The sequence below is a fragment of the Oncorhynchus masou genome, chromosome 6, assembly GCF_036934945.1.
Source record: "Oncorhynchus masou masou isolate Uvic2021 chromosome 6, UVic_Omas_1.1, whole genome shotgun sequence".
Classification (NCBI taxonomy): domain Eukaryota; kingdom Metazoa; phylum Chordata; class Actinopteri; order Salmoniformes; family Salmonidae; genus Oncorhynchus; species Oncorhynchus masou.
The window spans coordinates 20,834,268-20,845,682 of NC_088217.1; the positions used below are offsets into that span (position 1 = coordinate 20,834,268).

At 43.5% G+C, this 11,415-nt stretch overlaps 1 protein-coding gene across 1 annotated transcript in view; it reads left to right on the forward strand.

Annotated features, from left to right (window-relative positions):
- Positions 1–11,415, forward strand: part of LOC135541530 (voltage-dependent L-type calcium channel subunit alpha-1D-like) — a 125,270-nt gene that overhangs the window by 35,385 nt on the left and 78,470 nt on the right. The window contains exon 4 of the mRNA XM_064967842.1: positions 8,551–8,690. Within this exon, the coding sequence (XP_064823914.1) occupies positions 8,551–8,690 (140 nt within the window). The remainder of the gene's footprint in view (positions 1–8,550; positions 8,691–11,415) is intronic.

Sequence of the window (11,415 nt, forward strand, 5' to 3'; positions counted from 1 at the left end):
GAGCTCAAGCTGAGCATAAAATTACCACACAATTAATGTTGGCCTAGCTATTTTGTTAGCAAGAAAGTGTGTCAAATTTGTTGGTGATGTGTCCAAAATGGCACAATTATACATCACCCACATATAAACACACAGAGAATTATGCTGTGAGGAAGCACTGTGTGTGCGCTGGCTTCCTTTAAACCCCGAGCTGGCCTAGACTCTTATGACTGAGCCATACAGACAGTAGGAGAGGGGGGGGACAGGGGAGGGGGAGAGAGTCATGATGATGGCATTGTTACAAAACCAGAACAGCAGTACATCTTGTAAACCTGTGAAATCACATTCATTGGTTACAATGTCGACACAATGTAGATGAGGTCGGAGGTTTGTTATTTTGTGCTATTTGTTTACCGTAAATATGTTGACTGATATCAAGCAACTCCACAAATCCAATGGATATGCATATTCTATTTTATCTGTGGTCCAGGGCGTTACGTGCAGCTTGCTGATGCTGAGACTTCCTACAGTGTCAGTAAGCCACACGTAAAGCCCTGGACCAGAGCTAGTCTTAAACCTTCTCTAATAGCAGTAGTAGTGTACATGTACGGTATAGTTGGTTGTTTGTGTTTTTGTTGTCTGCAGAGATAGTCGTCCTGGTCATACAGTGATATTAAACACACACGATGTCATCATGTGACTCTGGCCCTCTGCCACAACACAGATGTGCTGTTCCATGCATGCTCCTTGTGTACTTATTCACTGACTCTGATACACGCTCTTCGTGTACTTACTCACTGGTCTCAGGTAATCATGTGATCAACTGCACTGGAGCCATGGATTGTAATTACGCAATAATATTGCACAATAATCCATACAAAATACATGTACAATATTTAAGCCAGTGGCATTTATCGATTATAGGCATTTAATATGATTGCTTGCCATGTCCCTTTGTAAAATATATTTCCAGAGATGTAATGGAAGTGAGATCACCTGTGTATTAAATAAAGGATCAAACTGAAATATGTAATGTAATAGAGGCTTAACATTGCAATATCTATATCCCTCCCTCATCCCCCTGCAGGCATTCTCTATCAGTGCGCTATTTCACCTTTATTTAACCAGTTAAGCTAGTTGAGAACTTCTCATTTACAACTGCGACCTGGCCAAGATAAAGCAAAGCAATGCGACAGAAACAACAACACAGAGTTACACATGGAATAAACAAGCATACAGTCAACAACACAATAGAAAAAAAGAAAGTCTATATGCAGTGTGCGCAAATGGCATGAGGTGGCAAGACAATATATAGGCCATAGTAGCAAAGTAATTACAATTTAGCAGATTAACACTGGAGTGATAGATGAGCAGATGATGATGTGTAAGTAGTGATACTGGTGTGCAAAAGAGCAGCAAAGTTAATAAAAACAATATGGGGATGAGGTAGGTAGATTGGGTGGGCTATTTACAGATGGACTATGTACAGCTGCAGCGATCGGTTAGCTGCTCAGATAGCTGATGTTTAAAGCTAGTGAGGGAAATGTAAGTCTCCAGCTTCAGCGATTTTTGCAATTCGTTCCAGTCACTGGCAGCAGAGAACTGGAAGGAAAGGCGGCCAAAGGAGGTGTTGGCTTTGGGGATGACCAGTGAGATATACTTGCTGGAGCGCATGCTACGGGTGGGTGTTGTTATCGTGACCTGAGATAAGGCAGAGCTTTACCTAGCATAGACTTATAGATGACCTGGAGCCAGTGGGTCTGGCGACGAATATGTAGCGAGGGCCAGCTGACTAGAGCATACAGGTCGCAGTGGTGGGTGGTATAAGGAGCTTTGGTAACAAAACGGATGGCACTGTGATAGACTACATCCAATTTGCTGAGTAGAGTGCTGGAAACTATTTTGTAGATGACATTGCCGAAGTGTTGTATGACATTAAAGCTCGCTTGGAGGTTAGTTAACACAGTGTCCTAGGAAGGGCCAGATGTATACAGAATGGTGTCGTCTGCGTAGAGGTGGATCAGGAAATCACCCGCAGCAAGAGCGACATTGTTGATATATACAGAGAAAAGAGTCGGTCCGAGAATTGAGCCCTGTGGCAGCCGGACACCAGGCCCTCCGATTTTACACACTGAACTTCTGCAAAGTAGTTGGTGAACCAGGCGAGGCAGTCATTTGAGAAACCACGGCTGTTGAGTCTGCCGATAAGAATACGGTGATTGACAGAGTCGAAAGCCTTGGCCGTGTCGATGAAGACGGAGGCACAGTACTGTCTTTTATCGATGGCCGTTATGATGTCGTTTAGTACCTTGAGCGTGGCTGAGGTGCACCTGTGACCAGCTCGGAAACCGGATTGCACAGCGGAGAAGGTACGGTGGGATTTGAAATGGTCAGTGATCTGTTTATTAACTTGGCTTTCAAAGACTTTCGAAAGGCAGGGCAGGATGGATATAGGTCTGTAACAGTTTGGGTCTATAGTGTCATCCCCTTTGAGGATAGGGATGAACGCAGCAGCTTTCCAATCTTTAGGGATCTCGGACGAAACGAAAGAGAGGTTGAACAGACTGGTAATAGGGGTTGCTGCGAGGGGTGCATAGCTGTTGGCCGGGGTTGGGGTAGCCAGGAGGAAAGCATGGCCAGACATAGAGAAATGCTTATTGAATTTTTTGTTTATCGGTGGGGCCGAGCCTCAGTGCAGTGGGCAGCTGGGAGGAGGTGCTATTGTTCTCCATGGACTTTACAGTGTCCCAAAACCTTTTGGAGTTAGAGCTACAGGATGCAAATTTCTGTTTGAAAAAGCTAGCCTTTGCTTTCTTGACTGACTGTCTGTATTGGTTCCTGACTTCCCTGAACAGTTGTATATCACGGGGACTATTCGATGCTATTGCAGTCCGTCACAGGATGTTTTTGTGCTGGTCAAGGGCAGTCAGGTCTGGAGTGAACCAAGGGCTATATCTGTTCTTAGTTCTACATTTTTTGAAATGTAGAATGCATCCTAAGATGATAAGGAAATTACTTTTAAAGAACAACCAGGCATCCTCGACTGGCGGCTTGAGGTCAATATCCTTCCAGGATACCTGGGCCAGGTCGATTAGAATGGCCTGCTCGCAGAAGTGTTTTAGGGAGCGTTTGACGGTGATGAGTGGTGGTCGTTTGACCGCGGACCCATAGTGGATGCAGGGAATGAGGCGGTGATCGCTGAAATCCTGATTGAAAACAGCATAGGTGTTGGTCAGGAGAGCAAGTTGGTCAGGATAATATCTATGAGGGTGCCCATGTTTACGGATTTAGGGTTGTACCTGGTGGTTTCCTTGATAATTTGTTTGAGATTGAGGGCATCTATCTTAAATTGTTGGACTGCTGAGGTGTTAAGCATCTGAAGATAGATGGGGTGGCAATCAATTCACATATGGTGTTCAGGGCACACCTGGGAGCTGAGGCGGTGTATAACAGGCGGCAACAGTGAGAGACTTATTTCTGGAGAGATTCATTTTTAAAATTAGAAGCTCGAACTGTTTGGGCATAGACCTGAAAAGTGTGACAGATCTCTGCAGTAGATTTCAACTCCTCGTCATTGCAACTACACACAGGGCCTGAGTTCGGGGCTAGGGCCAACAGATAGACAAAGGTTAACAAAGTGCAGTACCGTGATAAATGAACAGTCCAGCAGGCATCAGCTATGTAGCCAAGTGATTATAGGGTCCAGTGTACAGCAATAGATGGAACAGGGAAGCCGCGGGGTAGTTGTTGCTACGCTAGCACGCGGGAGACACGTCGTTTAAAGTTAAGCAGAACCGTCTACTCCGTCGGCCGGTTGAAGGCACAGCTAATGGAATTACGTCTGCGGACCAGTCGTGGTGGTAAGGCGGGCGCCGTGTCGATGAAGGGACCGGGCCAGATGGCGAAGAAGGTATTGTAGTTGTGGTAATTTCATTTGCTAGCCGGGAGATGGGCCTGGCTCTATTCCTACAGCACCAAATGGAAGAGAAAACTGAGTGAAACAGGGAAGGACTACCTGAACTTGTCCAATAAGAAATGTTTGTTTTCTTTTTCTGTTGCAATACGTTTTGCCCTAATGAATACGACCCATGACTTTTGCATGATGAGATGAGTCATTTTAGATCTACTAACCTTGTCTGCATTGTTCATAGCCTGGTAACTTCAACTTCTTTATGGGTCATATGGCCAGTGATGTTATGTAGTCCTGCCCGTGTATGGTTCAGTGGGTTTAGCATCCTCCTTTATCATATGGTGAGCTCTCTCTCTGAGTCTCGTGGACTGTGTTATTGCCTTCAGCCATGAGCATTCACCCCGTGGTAGGCTAGAGACAGGGCAACACCGGCTGGATGAGGGGTGGGGTGTGTGTGTGTGTGTGTGTGTGTGTGTGTGTGTGTGTGTGTGTGTGTGTGTGTGTGTGTGTGTGTGTGTGTGTGTGTGTGTGTGTGTGTGTGTGTGTGTGTGTGTGCCTGCCTGCGTGTCACCGGCGTGCACGTGTGTGGTAGTGTTTAACTGTATTGACATGACCGTTTATCTATCTGTGTGTGCCTGTATGTGTGTGTGTAGGGGGGAGGGGGTCTTGGTAGGTGTGGGATGTGTTAATAATGTTCTGTTAGTATCTGTGTGTGTATGTATGTGTGTGTGTAGGGGGGACGGGGTCTTGGTAGGTGTGGGATGTGTTAATAATGTTCTGTTAGTATCTGTGTGTGTATGTATGTGTGTGTGTAGGGGGGAGGGGGTCTTGGTAGGTGTGGGATGTGTTAATAATGTTCTGTTAGTATCTGTGTGTGTATGTATGTGTGTGTGTAGGGGGGAGGGGTCTTGGTAGGTGTGGGATGTGTTAATAATGTTCTGTTAGTATCTGTGTGTGTATGTATGTGTGTGTGTAGGGGGGAGGGGGTCTTGGTAGGTGTGGGATGTGTTAATAATGTTCTGTTAGTATCTGTGTGTGTATGTATGTGTGTGTGTAGGGGGGAGGGGGTCTTGGTAGGTGTGGGATGTGTTAATAATGTTCTGTTAGTATCTGTGTGTGTATGTATGTGTGTGTGTAGGGGGAGGGGGTCTTGGTAGGTGTGGGATGTGTTAATAATGTTCTGTTAGTATCTCTGTGTGTATGTATGCTGGACTGCATACTGTACGTCTCTTTACAGCACAAATAAGCTCTGTGATGAGTCAGATATATTTATGGCCTGCCCCACAGGCCTCGCTTTCTTCGCTTTCGCTCTCTCTCTGTCTCTCTATCTCTCTCTTCTCTCTTACTTTCTCTCTCTCTCTTCATCCATCTTCTATCTCTATCCTTGTGTCTCTCTCTCTCTTCTACTCTCTCTCCCTCTCTCTATCGCTCTCTCAGACTGGGATGGCAGAGTGCAGATCTCACTATTCCTGTGTCTCTCTCTTCTACTCTATCTCCCTCTCTCTTTCTCTCTCTCAGACTAGGATGGCAGAGTGCAGATCTCACTATTCCTGTGTCTCTCTCTTCTACTCTATCTCCCTCTCTCTTTCTCTCTCTCAGACTAGGATGGTAGAGTGCAGATCTCACTATTCCTGTGTCTCTCTCTTCTACTCTATCTCCCTCTCTCTTTCTCTCTCTCAGACTACAATGGCAGAGTGCAGATCTCACTATTCCTGTGTCTCTCTCTTCTACTCTATCTCCCTCTCTCTTTCTCTCTCTCAGCCTACAATGGCAGAGTGCAGATCTAACTTGCTGATGGATGAATAAATGCCTGTGTAATCGAGTGGGAATGGCTTATTAATCATTATTAAACTCACATGCTGTCATGAACAACAAAGTGGACATTTGTGTACATTTACCATAGCTCTGGATGCTTGAGCCATGTGGTGATGACATCTGATTTTTGTTGTAATGATGTACAAATAGTTAAAGTACAAAAGGGAAAATAAATAGACATAAATATGGGTTCTATTTACTGTACAATGGTGTTTGTTCTTCACTGCTTGCCCTTTTCCAGTGGCAACAGATCACAAATCATTGTGCGGGGATGACACACTGGTATTTCACCCAGTAGATATGGGAGTTTATCAAAATTGGATTTGTTTTCAAATTCTTTGTGTGTCTGTGTAATCTGAGGAAAAATGTCTCTCTAATATGGTCATAATTTTGGCAGGAGGTTAGGAAGTGCAGCTCAGTTTCCGTTTAATTTTTTGGGTAGTGTGCACTTAGCCTGTCTTCTCCTCTCTCAATAGCAAGGCCATACTCACTGCAAGGAAAGCTTCCTTTAATTTGGGGTCATTCACAGTGGCCAGGTATTCTGCCACTGTGTACTCTCTGTTTAAGGGAAAATAGCATTCTAGTTTTCTCTGTTTTTAAAAATCGAGAGACTGAATACAAAGTATTAACTTAAGGGGGCTGAATAATTTTGCACGCCCAATTTTTCAGTTTTTGATTTGTTAAAAAAGTTTGAAATATCCAATAAATGTCGTTCAACTTCATGATTGTGTCCCACTTGTTGTTGATTCTTCACAAAAAATACAGTTTTATATCTTTATGTTTGAAGCCTGAAATGTGGCAAAAGGTTGCAAAGTTCAAGGGGGCCGAATACTTTCGCGAGGCACTGTATATACAGTGTTGTAACGATGTACAAATGGTTAAAATACAAAAGGGGATAAAAAATTAACATGAATATGGGTTGTATTTACAATGGTGTTTGTTCTTCACTGGTTGACCTTTTCTTGTGGCAACAGGTCACAAATATTGCTGGTGTGATGAACAAAATCAGTTTTTTTTCAAAATCTTTGTGAAACTGTGTAATCTGAGGGATATATGGGTCTCTAATATGGTCATACATTGGGCAGTAGGTTAGGAAGTGCAGCTCAGTTTCCACCTCATTTTGTGGGCAGTGTGCACATAGCCTGTCTTCTCTTGAGAACCAGATCTGCCTCCAGCGGACTTTCTCAATAGCAAGGCTTTGCTCACTGAGTCGGAACATAGTCAAAGCTTTCCGTAAGTTTGGGTCAGTCACAGTGGTCAGGTATTCTGCCACTGTGTACTCTCTGTTAGGGCCAAATAGCATTCTAGTTTGCTCTGTTTTTTGGTTAATTCTTTCCAATGAGTCAAGTAATTATCTTTTTGTTTTCTCATGATTTGGTTGGATCTAATTGTGTTGCTATCCTGGGGCTCTGTAGAGTGTGTTTGTGAACAGAGCCTCGGGACCAGCTTGCTTAGAGGACTCTTCTCCAGGTTAATCTCTCTGTAGGTGATGGCTTTGTTATGGAAGGTTTGGGAATTGCTTCCTTTTAGGTGGTTATAAATTTAGCGTCTCTTTTCTGGATTTTGATAATTAGCGGGTATCGGCCTAATTCTGCTCTGCATGCATTATTTGGTGTTCTACGTTGTACACGGAGGATATTTTTGCAGAATTCTGCGTGCAGAGTCTCAATTTGGTGTTTGTCCCATTTTGTGAAGTCTTGGTTGGTGAGCGGACCCCAGACCTCACAACCATAAAGGGCAATGGGCTCTATGACTGATTCAAGTATTTTTAGCCAAATCCTAATTGGTATGTTGAAATTTATGTTCCTTTTGATGTCATAGAATGCCCTTCTTGCCTTGTCTCTCAGATCTCTCTCTCTCTCTCCCAGCTCTCTCTCTCTCTCCCATCTCTCTCTCTCTCTCCCAGCTCTCTCTCTCTCCCCCAGCTCTCTCTCTCTCCCAGCTCTCTCTCTCTCTCTCCCAGCTCTCTCTCTCCTCCCCCAGCTCTCTCTCTCTCGCTCGCTCTCGCTCTCTCTCTTCTCTCTCTCTCTCCCTCTCTGCCCCTCTCTCTCTGTTGCTTTCTCTCTCTCAGAGCACTCAGTAGAGTGGCAGTAGTGAGCCCTCAACCTTTTACAGTGGTAACAGAGGGGCCTATGTCTCTTTCACTGGGCTAAGTGCTGCACTCAATCGGCAGTTAACTGTTGGTAAAACAAGCCCCGCAGCACACAATACTCCTGCATTTACTGTATGTTGTCTAAAAAGCAGGGGGATTAAGGACAGGAGACTAAGTGTGTGTGTGTATGTGTGTGTGTGTGTGTGTGTGTGTGTGTGTGTGTGTGTGTGTGTGTGTGTGTGTGTGTGTGTGTGTGTGTGTGTGTGTGTGTGTGTGTGTGTGTGTGTGTGTGTGTGTGTCCATACTGTATACGCTGCATGCTGAGTGTTAAGGTGAGCTGCTGTATCTCATGTATAATGAATGGTTGCAGGGAGGGAGGGGACCCAGGGAGGGGACCCAGCCCAGCCCTTTCACCTGTCACGTGTCTCGTGTGTGTGTGTACTGTGTGTACTGTATGTGTGTGTGCCTATGCATGCATTTGTAGCTTTGCAGTAGCCTAGTGGTTAAGAGGTTTGGGCCAGTAACTGAAATGTCACTGGTTTGAATCCCTGAGATGACTAGGTGATAAATTGGTTGATGTGCCCTTGAGCAAGGCATTTAACCCTGATTACTCCTGTAAGTTGTTCTGGATAAGAGTGTCTGCTAAATGTAAAAATGCCTGTGTGTTTGTTAACATGCTGTTATGAATGGTCATTACTGTATAATAAAACTTTTGTATACCAATCCACTGTTTTCTGTTCTTCTCTGTCTGCAGGAAACGGTAGAACATGTCTTCCTCGTCATTTTCACTATAGAGACCTTCCTGAAGATTATCGCCTATGGTTTAGTGGCGCACCAGAACGCATATGTGAGAAACGGATGGAACATGCTGGATTTTGTCATCGTCGTTGTTGGGTAAGTATCTCCAAGATTCCATACTCTCCAGCCGCTCATTCAATGCCAACTGGAATTCATCTGATGAGCAGAACGTGGATAGTTTTTACCATAACACGTTTTTCCCGCTTGTGATGTGTCCAGGCCTTTTTTGTGTTTCCGTTTGGGGTTCGAATTTAAACTGCAGTTCCTCGTTTGAACTCAATGGTTTGCTGTGTACAGTATCTTTCAGCCTGACTTTGTGCTTGTTTGTGACAGTAGTTGAGTTGGACTTCTTTAAGCCTCCTTCCTTTCCAGTCAGTGTGCGTCCCAAATGGCACCTTATTCTCTATATAGTTCACTACTTTTGACCAGCGTCCTTGTCAAAAGTAGTGCACTTATTATATAGGGAATAGGTTGCCATTTGGAACATATCCACAGTCAGTGGCCCAGTCCTAAGAGAGACTCTTATCCAGCTACAATATACAGTATGACCTAGAAAAGACATGGAGGATAAATCACAGCTTTACCACCACTGGAGTGACTCACCATCTCACCCCATATTCTATCTCATCTCTCCCTCCTTCTCTCGCCCACCCTCTCTTCCTCTCTCTTTCCCTCCTCTCTAACTCCATATTCTCTCCTCTCTCATTCCCTATTTATCTCTCTCTCCCTCTCTCTCTTCTATTCCTCTACATTTTTTTCTTCCTCTCTGTCCCTCCCTCCCTCCCTCCCTCCCTCCCTCCCTCCCTCCCTCCCTCCCTCCCTCCCTCCCTCCCTCCCTCCCTCCCTCCCTCCCTCCCTCCCTCCCTCCCTCCCTCCCTCCCTCCCTCCCTCCCTCCCTCCCTCCCTCCAATAGAAACACAGTCCAGTAGGTAGCTAGGTCAAATCTATGTCTTTAAGCGGCATGCAGGGTTGATCTGTCATCCAGTCAGATGCAGAGCGATGCATCCTGCTAGGATGACTGGCTGGCTGGCTGGCTGTCTGTCTGACAGACAGACTGACATACAGACAGACAGACAGACAGACAGACAGACAGACAGACAGACAGACAGACAGGCAGGCAGGCAGGCAGGCAGGCAGGTTGTTAGGCAGGCAGGTAGGTAGGCAGGCAGGCTGGCTGGCTGGCTGACTGGCTGGCTGGCTGGCTTGCTGGCTGACTGACCACAGAATACATGCACCAAAACAGGTCAAAAGTACTCTACAAGAATGTAAATATACAGTATATAATAAAAGTGGTATTCTAGTTTGGTATTGTATTATATTCTGATGTTATTCTATTTTGGTATTCTATTATATTCTAATATTATTCTATTTTGGTATGTTGTTCTATTTTATTCTAATGGTATTCTATTTTGGTATTCTATTCTGATGATATTTTATTTTGGTATTCTATTCTATTCTGATGGTATTCTATTTTGGTATTCTATTCTATTGTGATGGTATTCTATTTTGGTATTCTATTTTATTCTAATGGTATTCTATTTTGGTATTGTATTCTGATGGTATACTTTTTTGGTATTCTATTCTATTCTGATGGTATTTTATTTTGGTATTCTATTCTATTCAAATGGTATTCTATTTAAGTGATATTGCCAGAGAAGCTGTGCCATTATATCCTCCAAATACCATCAACTCGGGCATTATCACTTTTATACAACTGGTTACCAACATATTCAAATAATGATTGACATATTTTAATTCAAAACGTTATTTTAATTCATATTATTTCATCCTTCCACAAGATATAGTCCCAAAACAAATCTAGGGTTGCTACCCAAGCTTGCTGGTTGTTCGTTCTATTGGTTTGGTTGCCAGAGACGCGACCCAGTCGTTCAGTCTTTTTGTTCTGTATCTATGGACTTTTTGTTCTGTGTCTATCGACGTGACCCAGTCTTTCGTTCTAAATGTGCCATTACCATACTGGTTGGCAACATTCTTATCCCTTGCTTGCTAGCTAGCAAACTATGGCTAACTCAGTCACGTCAAACAGTGCAGCCAGAATAACAACAGTAGCTGCATTTGTTTAAGCTGTTTTCTAGTTACATTTATTTGGATACATCCATAACAATGAGTTAATGATGAGCGATATTGCCTGGTTTAGAAAATGTCCCCTCTCGTCAGGACACTGTTGTTCAGAGGAGATAGCCAACAACACAGCTCACACATTCACTTCAAACTGAAGCTGGAAATACTGCAAACTATCTGCACTTTGTTTTGTTTCACCTTTTTTCAATTGACATTTCTTTGTATATATCTACACAAAGAATTATTTCTAAAAAATTATGCCAACCCCGACACGTTCATTAGTATGGGACAGCTGGAGATCGAATTTGAATATTGAAACAATGTTGCGAATGTCGGTAAGACAGACAGCAAGGTTTATACTAATCTCCGCTGTTGAAAACTAAATGTTAGTCTAAAAGAAATATGAGATAATGTCTAGATGCTTTTATATGGTATAATGGTATTCTATTTTGGTATTTTATTATATTCTGATGGTATTCTATTTTGGTATTTTATTATATTCTGATGGTATTCTATTTTGGTATTTTATTATATTCTGATGGTATTCTATTTTGGTATTTTATTATATTCTGAATGGTATTCTATCTTGGTATTTTATTCTATTCTGATGGTATTCTATTCATGTGAACAGATGAGTGACACATCAAACACCTTAGTTAATTTTCCCACTCTGATTCAGTCCAACATCAGTTAGCTACAGCTGCTGCAGCAGTCTGTGATTGTAGCCCTGAAGTATGAC